Source organism: Xenopus laevis, chromosome 2S, assembly GCF_017654675.1.
Source record: "Xenopus laevis strain J_2021 chromosome 2S, Xenopus_laevis_v10.1, whole genome shotgun sequence".
NCBI lineage: Eukaryota > Metazoa > Chordata > Amphibia > Anura > Pipidae > Xenopus > Xenopus laevis.
This window is the reverse complement of record NC_054374.1, coordinates 103,994,771-104,015,931: the sequence shown is the minus strand read 5'-3', so window position 1 is coordinate 104,015,931 and position 21,161 is coordinate 103,994,771. Positions and strand designations below refer to the sequence as shown.

The 21,161-nt window shown below is 39.8% G+C and overlaps 1 protein-coding gene across 9 annotated transcripts in view; it reads right to left on the bottom strand.

Annotated features, from left to right (window-relative positions):
- Positions 1–13,964: 13,964 nt before the first annotated feature.
- Positions 13,965–21,161, bottom strand: part of inpp4a.S (inositol polyphosphate-4-phosphatase type I A S homeolog) — a 79,627-nt gene continuing 72,430 nt past the window's right edge. For 5 of the 9 annotated variants that reach the window (XM_018249803.2, XM_041584223.1, XM_018249804.2 and 2 more), the window contains one exon: positions 13,965–14,847. In XM_018249803.2, coding sequence (XP_018105292.1) covers positions 14,715–14,847 — 133 coding nt within the window. In that variant the 3' untranslated portion in view covers positions 13,965–14,714. Of the gene's footprint in view, positions 14,848–19,392; positions 20,277–21,161 lie in introns of those variants that run through there. The other 4 variants (XM_041584220.1, XM_041584224.1, XM_041584221.1 and 1 more) reach the window with 1 other exon arrangement.

Genomic DNA, 21,161 nt, shown 5'->3' with positions numbered 1-21,161 from the left:
GCAAATTAGCCAACGCTAGCGCAACTTTGCTTCGCTTGGCGCAGTAACACTAGCGCAACTTCGCCAGCGTTCAGCGCCCTGGACGGAACTTTGGATTTTAGTGAACTGGTGTTGTCCTGACGATTCTACGCCTGGCGAAGTGCTGCGATATGAGCGAAGCCATCGCTGGCGAATTTTCGGAGGTTAGTAAATTTGCCCCCATGTTGGGTAATGAATGGGTATGCAATGTGGCGCAATTTTTATGCAGTTGCTCTGCAGCTTGTTATAATCAGAATTCTGCAGTGTGATATTTATGATAAAGTCAAAGGTGTGTATGTTGTCGAATATGATGCACAGGATTCATGTAGACGACGCCAGACAAAGTGAAGTTGAAAAGCCTTTCTTACATCTTGGACAATTACGCAGCAATGTTTCCTCAAGCGGTTGACCAACAATGTTTTTTTTTTTTAATTTTTAAGGGGGGCATGGCCACCAATGTTTTTTTGTTTAATTTTTAAGGGGGGCATGGCCACCAATGTTTTTTTGTTTAATTTTTAAGGGGGGCATGGCCACCAATGTTTTTTTTAAAAACGTTCATCTGGGGTCCTGACGCCAATGTTTTTTTGTTAATTTATAGAGGGACCCTGGCCACAAATGATTTTTTTTAACTTGTAGGGGGGCCCTGGCTACCAATGTTTTTTAAAAAAAAACTTTCATGGGGAGCCCTAGCACCAATATTGTTTTGAACTTATAGGGAGGACCTGACCACCAATGATTTTTTTATAACTTTTGTGTGTTCGGGGGTTTAGCGTTTTTAGTGCTGTCTCTGTGGCTTTTTAACTGTGGGGTGGGCAGGATCTGGGGTGGGGGCTGGGCAAGGGACCAGGGGTCCCAGAAAATGTTGTTGTTGTACAGGGCCCCAGGAAATGTATAGGGCCCCGTGATTTCTGATGGAGGCCCTGATTGTTCTTAGAAACAGAATTTCTTCTGCCATATCCTCCTTCATAGAGCACTTAAAACTGATGATTATTTTCTGTATATTTAGGATTCAGAGTAGGTACATTTTTGGAGACTCCCACTCCAGATACCCAAAATTGCTTCCAACTCTGACTCGGGCTCCACCAGCCTTTTTTAGCCATGAGCCATATTCAAATGTTAAAAGTTGGAGAGCAACACTTGTATAAAGTCACTGGAGTGACAAATAAGGGCTGTGATTGGATATTTGGTAGTCCCTATGTATATGGCAGCCTACAGGAGGCTCTGTTTGGCAACTAAAATTTGCATCCAAAACTGGAATTCAAAAAAAAAAAAAAGCACCTGCTTTGAGCCCACTGGGAGAAACATGTTGCTCATGAGCCACTGGTTGGGGATCACCGGTGTAGACGGTAGTATTCAAAGACAATTTGGGATGTGGAATGAATTGCCTCAGCAACCAGGTCACAGTCCAGAAGTCAGAATGGAAGCTCAATGGGAGAGGGTCAAAAAAGAAGTGAAAGAAATAAAGATGGACCTTTGCAGTTGATCTGTAGTTCAATTACTGAGTTTTTACCCTGTCTTCTGGCAAATCATCTGCACGGTGCTCTTCTGCTCATACAAGTGGCTGACACCTAGAGTAGGAGGTCATAAGTACTGTCCTACCAACAAGGCATAGCAGTGGGGTAATAAAAAAAACAGAAAACATGTATTGATTAAAACAGAGGAGTGGCTACAGCATCACAGGCATCATTACTAAAGCAGGTTTGGTCCCTGCATAAATAATACCACAACAATAAACTGTAAATGATATTACAGTAGCAACATGGAGCAAAGTTATGGCCCAATCATCCATTCACAGCTGCAGCTATTATGAAATGTAAGTATTCCATAAGAAGGGTTGTACCGTAGGGAAGTCCTTCCAGCATATTACAATAGTTGTGTTCAGAATAATAGCAGTGGGTTTAAAAAAGTGAATGAAAAGCTTTTGTGTCCTTATAATAGCTTTTATATTCATACACACAAATGCACTGGGAACACTGCACATTCTATTCCAAATCAAAACATGAAGAAAAATCTAATTTGTGAAAAAAAGGGAATATTAGGCTGTTCCAAAAAATAGCAGTGTCCACATTCTTCTGTATAAACTCATTCACTGTACAACCTGAAAAATATTTCAAGATTTTGCTTTCTTTTGCATCACCAAACTAATATTTAGTTGTATAATCAGTGTTTCTGAGAACTGCTGCACATCTGTGTTACATGGAGTCCACCAACCTCTGGCATCTGTTACATTCCACAATTCTTATTAATTTCTTGCTTTTGCCTCAGAAACAGCATTTTTATTTCACCCACAAGTTTTCTATTGGATTAAGGTCCAGGGATTGGGCTGGTCACTTCATAACATCAATCTTATTGGTCTGGAACCAAGATGTTGCTTGTTTACTGGTGTGTTTGTGGTCCTGGCTTGTTAAAACACACATTTCAAGGGCATTTCTTCGGCATAAGGCAACATGATCTCCAAGTATTTATATGTATTGAAACTAATCCATGATCCCTAGTATGTGATAAATAGGCCCAACACCATAGTATGAGAAACATCCCCATATCATGATGCTTGTGTCACCATGTTTCACTCTTCACACTGTACTGTGACTTGAATTCAGTGTTTGGGAGTCGTCTGACAAACTGTCTGTGGCCCATAGACCCAAAAAGAACAATCTTGCTTTCATCAGTCCACACAATATTGCTCCATTTCTCTTTAGGCCAGTCAGTGTGTTCTTCTTGCCGATAGCTTGGCTTCACATAGGCGTCCTCTACTTCTAACAGTATCACAACAGTATCTCCTTTGATTTTCCTGGAGTGTTTGCCATTTAGACTATTCTTCTATCCATTCCAATGGTAATTTTCTTTTTTCTTCCACATTTTTCAGGTTTTGGTTGCCATTTTAAAGCATTTGAGATCATTTTAACTGAGCAGCCTATAATTTTCTACACTTCTTTATATGTTTCCCCTCTCCAATCAACTTTTTAATTAAAGTACGCTGTTCTTCAGAACAATGTCTGGAATGAGCCATTTTACTCAGATTTTCAGAAAGAAATACACTATAACCAGTATGTACAACATCAGCTGCCTTCCTTCCTTAAATAAGGGCCGGAATGGACACCTGTTTTTTTTACAGAATGAATGACCTCACTAATTGAACTCCACACTGCTATTATTTAGAACAAGCCTCAATTAATGATTCAGTTACACAGAATCAGCAGCATGTCATGACTGTTGGGTCTGTTGGTTTTCTGTTACTCTAGTACTCCTACTAGTAAATTATTTACCATGTATAAATAGAATTTCTACCAAAACCAGTGAATGATCAGGTTAGTAATGTTGGACTGCTATTATTCTGAACACAACTATATATCAAGCACTGCAAATCCTTTGTTATAAGGTGCAGGAAGAGCCATGAGAAATCCACCACCACACTGGCACAGTTTGTCATCTCTAAAATAATGTCTTATCAAACAGACACAATAGCCATGGAACAATTCCAGCACAGTACAAATTCCACCCAGTTGTCACCTATTCACTGTTTGCTAAGAATTAGATTCTCCCACTCAGATCGGGGAAACCGTTATACTATTTTTTGTTGTGGCACCCCCATCAAGTATATAATGGTCTGCACCAGTTACACACATGCACAATGAACTTCCCCCAGATTGCAGGACATGAGCATACAGTGTCTGTACCAGCATTTCCATAGCATTAGGACATATGGCTGCTTTTCATCGCCAGGGACTGGGAATCATATTATAATAGAAGAGAAATGGGTGTGTGGTACAAAATACAGGGACATTCTGTACAAGAAACTCTTATTGGAAAAACAGAGGCCTGGGCCTTGAACAAGATCAATAAGCACCGCATCTTGTGCCCCCTCGGCAGTCCCAGTATTTGTTATGTCTTATGAGAGAATTGAAATAAGCTGCCTCCCTGCAGAATAAACAGCAAAGCTCCAGCTGACAGTTTGTTCCTCTCTCTCTCTATCTCTCTCTGAAGAAACATTCCCCTGAAACCCATATTCATGGCACTTGTGTGGCAGCCCTTCCTTTGAAACAATATTCTTCCACTATACATATCAAGCATTTACAATGTATAACATGCCATTATATATATGTAACGCTATTTTGGTTACTGTCCCTTTAAATAATAGCTTCCTTGGCAATTCAGGGGCCCTGAGTCCCTTTTGCAAGTCGAAAAGTACTGGGAACTAGGAATCACAGCGCAGTGCCTCCACCTAGGGAGCACTGAGGAACTTACCTCAGAGGAATCCCCTAGGAAATAATAAACACACACTTTGCGGATAACAATATTTAACTTTATATAAACTGTAAAGTAGTAACTAATACACAAGTCACGCCTGTATGGGAATATAAGGGACACCACCTAAATCCCTATTAGGTTTTAACTATCTGTTCAAACACAGTTCTTATAGTATCACAGTCCCACTTGTCTGGAAGGGTTAAAAGCACACAGTTCAAATTGCAATGTCCCTTTCCCCAGAGCTCTTATTCCCCTGGTAGCGCTACCTTTCCACAGAGTACCTTTTCCCTTGGAAAATAGCAGCTTCCCACGTAGCAGGCAAAATCACACAAGGCCTGTCTTCCTGTTAGGCTCAGTACTGTGGCAAATCCTCTCTTCAAGGGATTTATTCAGCAATCTCTCTCAGAGGCAGATCACAGTGGAAACTCTTCTCAAATGGCACTTTCCTCCTCTGAAGCTTTAGCAGCGTGGCAGGGTCAGACAGCCTCTCTTCTGCACTCCTGCAGACTCACAGATCCAGCAGGGCCTACACACACAGCTTCACAGTCTGGCACACCCTCTCCTCCCAGGATGCACTGCGGTGTCCAGCCAATCAGGTCGCTCTCCAGCCTGTTACTGGGCTGAATGATGTCACAGACAGAAAAGCAGGGGAAGGATTTCTCTTCTCCCCTACATTCTCCCCTTGGACAAATCGGCAACGTCCTCGCTTGCCGTATGCCCTGGCATGCCTGGACAGCAAAACAGTCAAAAATGTCTTTATCACTATTGTTACCTGGGACCCTAACATTGGCCTTACCTGGAGACCTGCGCTCACCCAGACCCAGTACTTTAGATCTATCGGGGGTATCAAAGGTTTCAGGGGCCACCTTCATGCCAATAGGGTTCTCCACAGTAGTCTTCTCTCGACTCAACACCCTATCCTCTTCAGGGGAGTCACTCTCACAGACAGAAGGCTCATAATAAGACTTCTGTATGGTGGAAATTTTGTAAGTCTTACAACTTCGGGCCTGATGACCCATCACTTGGCACTTGTAACATCTCCCATGGAATCTTCTACGCCTACGGCGTACTTTACACAGTGCAGATTGGGTTTCACCTTCATCAGGAACTGGGCAGTTTGACTGGATGTGGCCAAGCTTTCCACACCGGTAACACGTAGGAACTCTCTTAGTTTCAGCTGGGGGTTTGGCTCTCTCAGACAATTGAGCTTTTAAGTCCTCCAACTCTTTGCGAAGTTTCTTGTTCTCTTCTGCAAATTTTGCTTCAGCAGGGGATTTCTCTGTATGCCCTGCAGTGGAACTCCGTTTGACCCTCACATAGGCATCAGCCTCCTCTCGCCGAACTCTCTCCATCAGAGCAACATACCCAGGGGGTAGCTTATCCTGGTAGTGTGCTCTAATTGTTATGGCAACAGGGTCACTATTCAGGGTCCCTCTTTTCAATTGGCAAATTCTCATAGAATCCATTTCATCGTCTGTAATTGCACCGCGGCTAAATAGCAGTCTCAGGCCTTGTTCTAGCCGCACAAGATAAGCAGACAAATCTTCCTTCTCTTTCTGGACGGTAGAGTGGAAGCGATAGAGCATCTCTGTAGCACTCTCTACAGGGCCAAACGTCACCTCCAGGACTTCAATCAGATCACCCGAAGTAGCATCGGGGTGACCGACCATATAGGACTTAACAACATCCACGGCAGGGCTGCGAAGACTTTCAAGGATCTTCCTTCTCATAGTAGTCTCGGGCCCAGTCCAATCTCTCACTGACACAACAGTGGAGTCTCTCCAACACTCAAAGGACTCTTCACCTGAGGGTACAGGATTGGTACCTGAAAACACTTTAAGTCTCTTAAAATTACCATTCCAGGCTAGCTGTGTCAGTTGGTCAGTAAGTTGTCCCAGCGCGCTCACAATCTCTGGGGTATCCAGCCGGCCACCAGAACTATGGCGACTCCCCTTGGAGACCACGCTCTCACAGGATGGACATCTCTTTATGTGACTCTTTTCAGCTGGCGAATCAAACAACGTCTTGTTCAGCTGCACACTCTCCGGTGCCTTCACTGCATACTGGGTAGTAAGGGCATCACCCTGGGAAGTTAACTCATCTGCGTCATCAGACATATCAGGCAGAACAATCTTCCAGGGCCCTTCACTTTCAGCATCAATATCAGGGGGAACACGGTCACGATCTATCTCTCTGGGGCTGTCAATAAGAACATTCAACAGGACCCCGGCAGAATCCCGCCGTGACGCAGCCACCCTTGGGCGGTAAAAAATCTGTTCCCCATCCAGAACTTGATAAATAAATTCTTCCTTCACTCTGGGCACCATGGGCCCAACAGCGGCAACCTTTCGGGGGTTAAGTCCCAATGCAGTACACCATTGGCGAACACTTTGTGGAGTTTCAAAGGCAGACATATTTTCATCAAACATCCCCAGCTTCCCAGTCGACATCTCAGCAGTGCCTCCAATGTAACGCTATTTTGGTTACTGTCCCTTTAAATAATAGCTTCCTTGGCAATTCAGGGGCCCTGAGTCCCTTTTGCAAGTCGAAAAGTACTGGGAACTAGGAATCACAGCGCAGTGCCTCCACCTAGGGAGCACTGAGGAACTTACCTCAGAGGAATCCCCTAGGAAATAATAAACACACACTTTGCGGATAACAATATTTAACTTTATATAAACTGTAAAGTAGTAACTAATACACAAGTCACGCCTGTATGGGAATATAAGGGACACCACCTAAATCCCTATTAGGTTTTAACTATCTGTTCAAACACAGTTCTTATAGTATCACAGTCCCACTTGTCTGGAAGGGTTAAAAGCACACAGTTCAAATTGCAATGTCCCTTTCCCCAGAGCTCTTATTCCCCTGGTAGCGCTACCTTTCCACAGAGTACCTTTTCCCTTGGAAAATAGCAGCTTCCCACGTAGCAGGCAAAATCACACAAGGCCTGTCTTCCTGTTAGGCTCAGTACTGTGGCAAATCCTCTCTTCAAGGGATTTATTCAGCAATCTCTCTCAGAGGCAGATCACAGTGGAAACTCTTCTCAAATGGCACTTTCCTCCTCTGAAGCTTTAGCAGCGTGGCAGGGTCAGACAGCCTCTCTTCTGCACTCCTGCAGACTCACAGATCCAGCAGGGCCTACACACACAGCTTCACAGTCTGGCACACCCTCTCCTCCCAGGATGCACTGCGGTGTCCAGCCAATCAGGTCGCTCTCCAGCCTGTTACTGGGCTGAATGATGTCACAGACAGAAAAGCAGGGGAAGGATTTCTCTTCTCCCCTACATATACATCATGATCAATATTGAAGGTTTTAAAAGAATAGTTCAGTGTAAAAATAAAAACTGGGTGCAAAATAAAAAATGTTTCTAATATAGTTAGTTAGCCAAAAATGTAATGTATAAAGGCTGGAGTGACTGGATGTCTAACATAATAGCCAGAACATTATTCCTGCTTTGCGGCTCTCTAACTAGTTAGTCAGTGACTTGAAGGGGGGCCGCAAGTTACTGATTGATTACCGCCTTTAACCAGTCAGTGTAAAACAAGAGAGCTGAAAAGCAGGAAGTTGTGTTCTGTTATGTTAGACATTCAGTCACTCCAGCCTTTATACATTACATTTTTGGCTAACTAACTATATTAGAAACATTTTTTATTTTGCACAGCCTATCCATTTACCCAACTAATAAACAGTTTTTATTTTTCACTAAACAATTCCTTTAATGAAATCACCTGTACAATAGCAACAGAAATATGAAATCAATCTAGTGATTCCAAATGAGTATATTAGGTTGCATCTATGTAAAAGCATGCAAAAGAATGGTTGGTAAACAAAAATAACCAGGTTTCTCTAACATGGGCTGAGTTGAGCCTGGCACATATCCTGTAGTTGATATACAATTAAAAAACTCCATATTTTAGTCTGGGAGTAGAAAGGCCAGAACCTACTGAGCTCAAATTGGCCAAAGCCTTCTTTCAAAGTTTTCCATATTACTGGTTTTCATCAAAACCATCATCCTTGTTGCATGAGTCCACTGCTCCTCCACGCTCATTTGTGCTCAAAAAGTCTCCATCTCTCATGGAATAATAAAAGAAAGGTGAAATCGCTACCATTGTAAGGCTGCTGCCCTGCAGAAATCCCTTCAAATCAATGTAAGCAGCCTCTGGACCAAGGCAGGACATGCTGTTCTGTTACCACTTCCTGAATGAAGAAATGCTGTAAGGATCCTACTGAACTCATGTTTAACAAGAGGGTATACTGCCCCTTTAAATATGAGTAATATAAATACAATTTTTGTATACATTACATTTTGTATACATACATTATCTACCTTGTAAGGAGCACCAAATAAGAAACACGGAGGAGCTTCAATTTCTGCTTGCCATTTAGCTATGGTACAAGGGCCCAAAGTAATCAGAGGCCCATCTAGCCTCTTTTCATGTATTATTTCTATTTACTTTTCTTTAAATGTTTTTTTTTATTATTATTTATTTATTTATTTTTAAATGTGCAGCCCTGGGTCCAGTCAGGTGCACCTGCTGGGAGAGAAGAAAACACTGTCACTGTTTTATGCCAAAAGGGGTCATGTCAAACAAATAAGTAACACATAAGTAACATTAAGACAGATGGACACACATACAGATGGACTGGGCTATCATATTAACAACCAATCTCAATGCACATGAACAGTCAACTTCTTCCCCGAATGTCTCTTATCTACCCTCCATGCATCTCATTGCTCTTTTTGCCTCCTTCCTTCCTAGAAGTATGTTCTCTCTCCCATCCCTTCTCCAACTATGTATGGCTCAGGAAATGTTCCTAAATGTATATTTCATTTTAACAATGTGTTTATTTTCCATAAACAAGACAATGGAGCAGTACATATACATACATATATGATGAGAGAGAGAGAGAGAGAGAGAGAGAGAGAGAGAGAGAGAGAGAGAGAGAGAGAGAGAGAGAGAGAGAGAGAGAGAGAGAGAGAGAGAGAGAGAGAGAGAGAGAGAGAGCACAATGGAGCAGTACATATACATACATATATGATGAGAGAGAGAGAGAGAGAGAGAGAGAGAGAGAGAGAGAGAGAGAGAGAGAGAGAGAGAGAGAGAGAGAGAGAGAGAGAGAGAGAGAGAGAGAGAGAGAGAGAGAGAGAGAGAGAGAGAGAGAGAGAGAGAGAGAGAGAGGGAGGGATGGATGGATGGATAGATAGATAGATAGATATAGATATATACAGATAGATAGATAGATAGACAGACAGACAGACAGAAAAAAAAAAGAAAGGATAATCCATTTGTAATATAAACAGCAGGGTATATGTTCCAACACCAACGTTCAGATGATAAGTTATGGGGTAATCACTTTATCAAATATCCTTCCAATATTCTGCTGACAAACAGGGATGGAATTAGGGCTAAGCCGCTGCCTACGGGGCAAGAGGTGAAGGGCTGTGGGGAGGGGGTTAAAGCCAATAAACAGCGGGTAGTTGGATGGAGTATGTTTGCAAGAAACTCTGGAGGGGACTGAGAATAGAAAGAGTGAGACAGTTGACAAACATGGCCCAATGTATTAGGTTAAAAAAAAGCAAATAGTCAGCAGTGTTGGTCAGTCCTTTATTTCATCCCAAAGACTAGCACATTTACAGCATTACATGAGACAATAGAAAACCATATATACTATATAATACTGTCCAAATAAAATAAATAAAGTGTACAGTGCGTGGCAAGTAGAAATGTATTAAATTTTCTATAACATAAGAATATCTGTACAATTGCAAAGGTAATGAAAACATAATAGAAAAAGAAGAAAAAAGATAAAATATTAGGGATTGGAAGCAAAAGCCCAGATAGTTTGCTTCCAATCCCTAATATTTAATACCACAAGGGAGGGATCCCCAAGTGGGTGAAGGGGTTGGTGTGGTTTGGTCCACTTTTTGGCAACACATTTTTGGCAAATGATTTTTTGGCCGTGTGTGTTTGAATTATACTTGGCTCGTGTGCTGAGAATTTACCACTCAGATTCCCAACCGCAATTGATCTATGTGAGATCAGCACATGTCGTTCAAAACCCGCTGATGCCGTGTCAATCAGCCCCCTATACCTAACCATATTTTTAATTGTGCTTTCTAGACTTGGTTTTAATGAATTTATTAAAGGTTATGTTTTAATAATTTTTGGCTTCACTGGAGTTTGGATTTTGATGGGAAGGTGCAACTATATGGGTCAGCTCTTTTTTCTTCTTTTTCTATTATATTCATTATTTGACCCTGCACACCATTTTCTGTGTTTGATGGACGGTGCTCCCCAACCACCAATTTTCTAGTAATGAAAACATATCTTCACTTCACATGGATGAACAGGTAATGGAATTAACATCATTTTACAATTAGTAAAAGGGATCTGTAACCAGGGCTTCTTCAGCTCTTGCCAAAACACAAATCCCCAGAATTGTCCCGTGGCCATTGGGAGATGTCACAGCTGCAGGTGCAATATCCCTAGTTTACAGTAATAAGGCTGATCCTTATCAAAATGTTATCTGCAGGATTTACTAAGAAGCTATCTGGAGTGCACACACGACTGTATTTATAAATAAATGTAAAAATAAACGTGACATTACTGGCCTCTGGAACTGCTACGAAGGATTTGTGCAAAACCGGGAGGGATAAAAGAGGAAAGCAACGGTCTGGCGTCCAGTCATTATATATTTGTAACAAGATCTTATGGCAAGAAAAGAATACCGTGCAAATTTGCGTATTGTTAAAAACCTTTTTTCTTTTACTTGTTCTAGTTCTGTATTTTTGTCTTGCATGAGATTCATTTCACCAGACACAGGCAGGATACATTACCTTCCATCTGAAAGGCACATTTACTACACTGCCATAGTTGCCAATAGTTAAAAATAATTTTCACCTGAAAGTGGGCATTACGTTTATGGTTATAACAATGAAACTTTGTTTCAAGCACTCTATATTAAAGGGATACTGTCACAGGAAAAAATTTCTTTTTTAAAAATACATCAGTTAATAGTGCTGTTCCTGCAAAATTCTGCACTGAAATCCATTTCTCAAAAGAGCAAACAGATTTTTTTATGTTTAATTTGGAAATCTGACATGGGGCTAGACATATTGTCAGTTTCCCAGCTGCCCCCCGTTATGTGACTTGTGCTCTGATAAACTTCAATCACTCTTTACTGCAAGTTGAAATGACATCACCCCTCCCTTCCCCCCCCCCAGCAGCCTAACAACAGAACAATGGGAAGGTAACCAGATAACATCTCCCTAACACAAGATAACAGCTCCCTGGTAGATCTAAGAACAGCACTCAATAGTAAAATCCAGGTCCCACTGTAACACATTCAGTTACATTGAGTAGGAGAAACAACAACCTGCCAGAAAGCAGTTCCATCCTAAAGTGCTGGCTCTTTCTGAAAGCACATGACCAGGTAAAATGACCTGAGATGGCTGCCTACACACCAATATTACAACTAAAAAAAAAATACACTTGCTGGTTCAGGAATTACATTTTATATTGTAGAGTGAATTTATTTATAAATTACACTGTTTACACTACAATATAAAACGACATCATAAAAATCATTACATAATCCATTTAATAATTCTGGATTACAGAATAAGGGCAGACACTGACAGTTTATTTATGGCTATAAAATACATCTATGCAGTTGGCCCATTTAAAAATCAGGAGGATTTTTTAGAGACTGTCGAAATGTGGGACATGTCCAGCAAAAAAAGTAAAAACCAGGAACAGTCAACAGATCTGTTTACATGATGGAAAATAACAGCACTATTAAAAACTGATTATTCAAATAGGGTCACGGTTGCTGTTCAACTTTGTTACTTCAGGCTGATTCAGTTCTTGATTACAAACATAAAATTAATTTTAATATAGGCCACATTCTAATATAAAGTGTAATAATCCTTTTTAAGCTTTAACTAGTGAAATGCAAACCGATACAATATATGGATACATCATTTGTCTCTACATTTAGAGAAACGTTTTTTTAACTCTCCCAAAGTATTTCATTGTATCTTCTGTGTAGTTGTATACAGTTTCATTAACTACAGAACAGCAGGCGTTTAGCCAAATGTCCCAAAAGTGGCAGTTGCTTATAATAAAAAGGCATAAAGAGCTGACTCACTTACTCATGTTACTGCCCACATAGAGAACAGTTCCTGAGAGCTTCCAGAAACAAATATCAACCTTCTGGACAAATGCCCGCATAAATGAAAACTTGGGGGTATATTTATCAGAGTGAAGTTAGAGATCACCACAATCATCTAGAGTGAAATTCCACAACTCTCCAATCATTTCTATGGGATTTTGAAAGCCGTATTTATCAAAGGATGAACTTTCACTTTCACCCATTGATAAACACTCTTAAAAATCCCATAGAAATGAATGGAGAGTGGCGGAATTTCACTTTAGAGGACTGTGGCAATCTCTTAAATTCACTCTTTGATAAATATACCCCTTGGTCTGCTTGAAGTCACATAGTATTATCTAATTTCATTAAGGGTAGGACTACAGGAACGTTTTCGGCGCAATCCGATGTGCTGCGACAAAACGCAGGTGTCAAGTCGCATGCAATGGAAATAAGGTAAGTGAATGCATTGTTGGATGAAGTCGCAGTGTTGATCCAACGTGACACGACTGTCGGATGCAGCATCGGAGCAACGCTGCAACTGTTGATCTGACGGGGCATGACTGTCGGATGCAGACGCTGCGTCTGCATCAGACAGTAGTGCCCCGTCGGGAGCAATGCTGCGACTTCATCCGACAATGCATTCACTTACTTTATTTCCGTTGCATGCGATTTGACGCCTGCGTTTTGTCGCAGCGTGTCGGATCGCATTGAAAACGTCTGTGTAGTCCTACCCTAAGCAGTGCCATCCTTTCTCTGTATGATCCTGACAAATCAGCTCTTCCTAATCTACTCAGCAGGTAAATATTTTGCAAGCTGGATTCTTGCAGCAACACTGGTATCACAGGGTGGACAGCACCATGGCCTGAGTAGCAGCACTCTATTTAGTCTTCTGAGAATGAGCTACAGTATTTATACTATATACAATTTGCCCCTAAGGTAAATCTTACTAAAGGTTCAGGTTCAGTAGTCTGGTTTCCAGGAGGGACTTATAACTGAGGGTTGGCAGATTATAAATGCTTGGTTTTGGCCATTAGAACACATCTTGGGTACTTCTGAGAATGGACATATAATTGGTAGAAAGAAACCATACTACTCACACATTTTGGTATTTATAGTGCGTTCCTGCGAGTTTCCCCCTTGTAATCAACTACTATACCGCTCCTCCCATAAACTACACTAAATGATACAAGTCATTTACACATTAAAAGGTGTTATTTTCCATGTTGTCACTGTGCCGGTTTTACAAGTTGTTTTGGAACAGACACCTACAATGGACAGAATCATCTGATGACCCTATAAAATGTTTCTTTACAGTTGCTCAAAATCAGTTTTAACCCTGTTGTGTAAAGTGCCGCAAACTGGTCCTTCCCTGTGTGAACTCAGCTCTGATGCAAAAGAGGAATTGTTATAGGCAGATGTATTTAGAGTTGAACTCCACATACCTAAAGGAGTACCAAAGCAGTGAGCAGGTGCCTTGAAAACAAAACAGCTGTGCGAGAAAATTATTGTAAAAATCCTGCCATTGCTGGTTTACTTGTTTATCCGCACAGCAGCTTTATCATCTTTTAACAAAGTAAACAAACAGTGACATTAGCTGAGTTCTCTTAGAATAAAACAATAACTTTGGTGTATTTGTGTCATAAAGAAGCAGATCCTACGCAAACCATTACAAGAACGGTGACCCTCTAAGATTCGAATGTGAAGAACACATTAGTACAACTAAACATTACATAGCTTGATGTACACAATGTGTGCAGTCAAAAAACAACAACACAGGAACATAAACATACTGCTTGCGAATCCTGTATTGTTCTACCTAGCTTGATTAAAGTCTTCAATTCTGGCTTCCTAACTAAACAGGTTTACCTTTCTGTTTATATTTTACCTTTAAACACGTATATAAAAGAACCATTGCCTTTCATTTTAGCCGGAAGTCTCTCCTGATCGGCATGCTGTGGATTGCGGTTTACTCTACTGGAGGATCACACAGTCATGTTGAGCTACGGCGTGAAGAAACAACAAGAATACTGATGAGAAACCTCATTAAAACAGCAAGGCCATCACTATTCACATTATCATGGTCACTGCTCATTCAGGAGGGAAGTAGCACTTTTCCTTGAAGTGTTGCATTCATTCAGCAGTTTGTGGGCAGTATTTCTAAGCAGAAGTGACATTACCATTAAGTCCTACTACATGCTTAGTTTAATAGAATAAAAGTTGCTTGAAAAAGTATTTAAAAAATCTATTTGAATATGAACAATAATGGTACAGAAGGATTCTGCAAATTCTATGTTTCCACTTTGCCGTAGGTTCCTTCAGGAGGCCTGTAATGCTTGGGAAAAGCCTTTAGTTGCAGAGAATTAAATGCGTATTTTCGGCAGCCCACATTCTTCATTGTGTTTTCTCGACGGCAGCCCTCGCTGATGGAAAGAAAGAAAGGCAACAAAGATAACAATTGGACAGAGCAAATTGGTAGCATTTTGCAAAAGGGGCTGGGCTGTCTACAACTGAGGCGGATAAAATACAAATTAACACAAAACAAGATGTTGTACTAGCAAACAAGCAATGGTGTTTCTGGTGGAAAAATTAGCTTCTGAAAATTGTGACAGTGAATCTTGATCGGGATAAGGCATGAGAGATTATACAGGTATGGGATCCATTAGCCAGAAAGCTCCAAATTATGGAAAGGTTGTCTGCCATAGACTCCATTTAATCCAAATTAGGGATGCACTGAAACCAGGATTCGATTCGGGGTTTTCAGCAGGATTAGGCCGGATCCGTCTGGCCGGCTGAATCGATTCTGAATGTTAATTTGTATACACAAATTAGGGGCAGGAGGGAAATCGTGTGACTTTTTGTTACAAAACAAGGTAGTAAAAAAATGTTCCCCTTCCCATGCCTAATTTACATATGCAAATTATGATTCAGTTTGGTATTCGGCCGAATCTTTCGTGAAGGATTCGGTCAAATCCAAAATAGTACATCCCTAATCCAAATTTTTTTTCTTTTTCTCTGTAATAATAAAAGAGTACCTTGTACTTGATCCCAACTAAGACATAATTAATCCTTATTGGAAGTAAAACCAGCCTATCGGGTTTATTCAATGTTTACGTGATTTTCTAGTAGACTTAAAGGAACAGTTCAGTGTGAAAATAAAAACTGGGTAAATAGATAGGCTGTGTAAAATAAAAAATGTTTCCAATATAGTTAGGCAAAAATATAATGTATAAAGGCTGGAGTGACTGGATGTAGCCAGAACACTACTTCCTGCTTTTCAGCTCTCTAACTCTGAGTTAGTCAGTGACTTTAAGAGGGGCCACATGGTACATATCTGTTCAGTGAGTTTGCAATTGATTCTCAGCATTCAGCTCAGATTCAAAAGCAACAGATATGACCCATGTGGCCACCCCTCAAGTCTCTGGTTACTGCCTGGTAGCCAGTCAATGAAAACCAAGAGAGCTGAAAAGCAGGAAGTAGTGTTCTGGCTATTATGTTAAGACATCCAGTCACTCCAGCCTTTATACATTAAATGTTTGGCTAATTAACTATATTATAAACATTTTTTTATTTTGCACAGACTATCTATTTACACAGTTTTTATTTTTACATTGAACTGTTTTACATTGAAGATAGCGCCCGTGAACTCCGATGCCTAAATCGGCACTAAGGGGTAAGTAAAACATTAGGGTTGAATTCTCCTTTAAGGTATCAAGATTCAAATTACGCAAGCTGGAGGTCCCGAGCATTCTGGATAACAGGTCCCACATCTGAACTACGTAATGCTACTGAAAATGCAAAATGAGAATGCCGGCAGTAGAAAAAAAGCAAGAATTTATTTTCTTATTAAAATTCTATGGTTACTGAGAAACAAAATAAAAGGCAGCCTGATGCTCTTTGCTCAAACCTATCCACCCCGATCCTGATGACGACACCTACCGTAGCAGTTTAAGCCGGTGCCTAAAACAGTTGTTAGCCAAGGGATGGAAGTAGTTTTAACATGTTACAACAAATATGCCTTCAAACAGGAAAGGATGCCATTTACAAGATACCACTGCCTAAATGCACATCAGTGGAGGTCATTTATCAACACTGGGCAAATTTGCCCATGGGCAGTAACCCATGGCAACCAATCAAATTGCTGCATTCATTGTTCTACTTGCAGCTGGCTTCAAAAAGCTAATCACTGATTGGTTGCTTTAGGTAACTGCCCATGGGCAAATTTCCCCAGTGTTGATAAATTAGCCCCAGTATGTCCCCTTTTTTTCATTATTATTAAAGACACTAAAAATGACCCAGTCATGGCTCACTTCATATGCCTGTCTGATGTGGCAGTTTTGTGGCTACACTAGTGAGAAATACCCTTTTACACACACCTAAAATATGTATAATATCATTGTTAAAACCATTTTATAAGTAAGTGAAAGATTTTAATGCAAGTAAGAATAGATACAGTTAAATGAATGATGTAGATATTCTAAGACAAAATATGCATTCAGCCTTCAATTTTTTGATTGCCGAATTAACTATTTAATCATGGACTCCAGTTCACAATATTAGCAGCAATCTGGTTGCTAGCGGATAATTTTTCCTAGCAACCAAACTGTGATCTGAATGTGAGACTGGAAAATGAATAGGAAGGGGCCTGAATAGATGAATAAGTAATAAAAGGTCAGGATAAAAATGAAATTGAAGTCTCAGAGCAATAGCTAGTTGTCTGATGGGGTCGCTGAATCTCTTTAAGCTGGAAAGAGTCAGAAGGTGAATGCAAATAATTAAAAAAGAAACACCCATGTAAAAATCACCAACAATATGACATTTTAAAGTTAACTTGACTGTAAACACCTCTTTACCATTACCAGTATATCCACTAGGGATGCCTGGGAGAAGTAAGTACACTGCAAGCAAAGGGCTACTTTTTTTTAATTGGGCTGGTGAATTTTTTTGGCCAGGTAAAAAGCACAGCAGTTGGATTTACTGAAGGAAAGCTTAATATAATGGCGCCCTCCAGTGAATAAGACATGACTTGTTTTTTTTTTTTAATACATTCTGGATAGGAAGAGAAAGCTCTGCATAGTCTCACAGTCAGGGTGCCAGTATATCCAGCAGCCTTTAGCAAGGCACACTACTACATTGTTGTTCAACTTGACTACAGATTTTCTTGTTCAGAATCAACTCTACTAGGGCTGCAAAAATAATGCATCTAACCCCCTTTAATAACAGTGTTTGCTTTCTAATCTGGTTCTTATTCAATAAAAGGACTTACACTTCTTCTCTATCTCAAAAACGCCAGAGATCACGGCTGTATAGTTCAATGTTATATTTAATGTACAGTCTGTTTTGATATTACAAGCCTGACAAACTATAAAAAATGATACATAAATGATACGGGCAAATTACAATATGATTGTTTGGCACAAAAGCTTGCAGATAATCAGACATTATTTGGATTGTAGGCAGTTATGTGCAAAAGGCACTTAATATCATAGGATCACCCCATTATTTTTTATGCCAGCTTCATTCCCCAACAAGAATAAAATTGATTCTTTGCAAAAAGTGTGTATAATGAACCTAAAAGTAAAGCTGGCACAAAGCACATGAAAACTGCCAAACAAGATCAGTTCTGTCAAACATTTGGCCTTCTAGCAGTTGTGAATTACATATTCCAGGTTCCTAAGTTGCAAAAGAAGCTGCAAACTGTAGCATGCAACATTTCTGTCCTAGTTTGGAAGAATTGATGTACAACTTGGAAGCACTACTGGGCTGTAGGTTAAAAGCAGAGCACATTATATAACATTTTGTGTTCAAAAAGCTTCCTTGTTTTTAAAAAATATACATATAAATATTGATAAGAAAACAGCATGCATCTGTGAACAATATTCAAGCTTAGTATATTTAGCAACAATGTTGGACTGCTCTGGACAAAAGTGCCCACTTATATATATACTTTATATATTATACTAAGTGATTATATTTTATAATACACAAGAGCCATAGGTAAACACTTAGTGATGTCATTTTTATCACAGACTCACTGAAACTTGTGTATTATAATAAATAATGTACCGTTGTACAGGGGTGATGATTTATAATATCCTTCTATTTTACAATAGGATGTATTGTAGTCACTATATTACGTAGCCCCTGCTACAATTCCTTAGGGTTTAGAAAGTCACCAGGTTCATGTATTTATCATGCTCAGACATTTTATACATATTATGCTTTATAATCCACATTAGGCAAAAAACAATTGTAAACGACTGTATATATGTTATGCTGTACAATTCTCCTATATAGCCCACTTATAGTGAGTTTCAGTTTTTAACTGGGCAACTAAAGAAACTGAAGCTACTACTTGGTCCATGTGAAGTAGACTATAAGATTACCAGTATACAAGCCGCCTATCAATGCATTGGGAATCTAATTATCTGTCTCACTAAGATCAGACGTGGAGTAGCTCTCATTTCCCCTGTTTAGCTTAAAGGGGTTGTTCACCTTCCAAACACTTTTTTCAGTTCAGTTGTTTTCAGATTGTTCCCCCAAAAATAAAGACTTTTTTAAATTTTTTTAAATTATTTTGTACTGTTTTTCCAAAAGCAAAGTTCAAAGTTGAATATCCCAGTCTCTGGTGTTTGAGTCTGGCAGTTCATTAATTCAGGCACAGACTCTAAATTGTTACAATTTTGCAACACTGAGTTGATCCATTTCTCAGCAGCATCTCTGGAATATTAGCAACAAATGTATCAATTCTAACAGCTGCCTGTAATGAAACCCAGAGATTCTGCTCAGCAGCGACAAAGATAAGAAATGTATCATTTAAATGTATCAGTTTAGAACAAGTTACAGGGTCGGCGACCCCCTCTCCCAGAGCTGCTTTAGAAGGTGAAAAATTACACTTTACACTTCAATATTAGAAAAACGCTCACACATAGAAAATAGAAAGTAATTGGAAAAAGTTATTATTCTGAAAACAACTAGTTGTTTGAAGGTGAACAACCCCTTTAAGAAATATCTAAAACCACAAATCTTTCACACTAGTCCTATTCAATAAACTTACGCTGAACAAGGGGGAATCGGTATATATATGCACTAGTCTGACTGGTTTTTGTGACTGCACACCACTGTATTTATTGTGTCTGATGTGAGTTTTAAAAGGTAAATTAGGTATTGTATCTTTAAATTATACATAGACATTAGCACCCATTGCCTTGTGTGGATATATGTGTGTGTATTAAATATACACGTCATAATCAAGAGACTAGTCCAACAATTATGGCTTAAGAAAGCAGTATCACGCTGTTAGATTATAGAAAGAAACCAGAGTCATGCTAATATTTTTGCCTACAGCTACATTTAGATTACAGCATGCTGGATGGAACGAGCATGAATTGAGTAGTCTGTGAGCTACACAGTGCGTAACGCAATGGTAGGAAGCAGCATCAAGGACGTGAGGTAAGAAGGTATTATGAGTAAACGTATGCACAAAAATTATTTGCTCTTTTTCTCCACTGAGACCTTTCTACATTCCGAGAAAGTTTTATAAAACAAACTGAAATGTCAACTTGTAAGGCATATACAGATGACACTCGTTGGTCATGTCTGTGATACATTTCTTCCCCCCAGCCTAAAGGGGGTGCCATATTGCCAAACATTTCTTTTTCTGCCATCTCTTCATTTGCAGCGAAATCTGGCCACCAAGTAGGCTATACTGAGGCACAGCCAGACTATCAGTAAGTTTGGGCTCATCGCTAATAAAGGAATAGAGTAGAGAAGGCTTGGGTCTAGCCTGAAATCTCGGATCGGAACCAAGCCACATAAGTTCTTCTGCGTGACTATTTCTCTTGTTCCAATGCTGTAAAGGGGTCCAGCAAAAGAAATATATGAGAATTAAAAACAAAAATTATGTGGAAAAATAATGGAGAAAATGTAAAGAAGCAGGAAAACAGAACAACGTATAACGAGAAAACAGACGCAAAAGGCCATAGAACAAAGGAGACGCAGAGAATCCAAAATAAAATCGAGTGCAGGTTAAAGATATGATATATGAAATAAATAAATGAAAGGAGAGAGGAGAGAGAACAAAAAGAGAAGCATAAGAAGAAAGCAGTATATTCGATTAGAGAATGTAGGAAAGAAAGACAGAACTGGATGGGTTTCCATGTTGGATATTGGGTTAGACAGCTGTGAGACATGCATCAGCATGCTGCAAAGCAATGGCCATTAGACAAGCAAGCGCAACATGTTCCTCACTTGGAGGATTTGACCCTTTCATCATCAGTTAACAATCATTTTGCTATAATAAACCACAAGGGATATTTCATAGGCCCACTACATCTTCATGATTTAATTTCCCCCTGTATACATCTAATTGAAATTGTTAATTCATTATTTTCCTCTGATTGCAATTTCAAGTTCGACTAAAAATCATGGCACATGTCATCTCAAGGGGAAAATCTGTGAGCAAAACTGTCTTTCCCTTCTGCAGCTTCTCATTCATTTGTAGTGGAAATGCGTTGCCTACTGCATATGCTGGTGCTATTCAGTCATTGACAAGAATGTTCAGTTAGGCGGATACCTACACAATTACTTAACACTTGCATCAGTGTTTAGAATCCCATCAAGAACAGCAAATGGCTTTCTGGACAATTGGAATAACCGAATCATTTAGGGCAAGGGCAGTCAAAAATATCTGGTAATGGTTTACATAGAAATAGCTGAATCAAAAACAACCCTATAG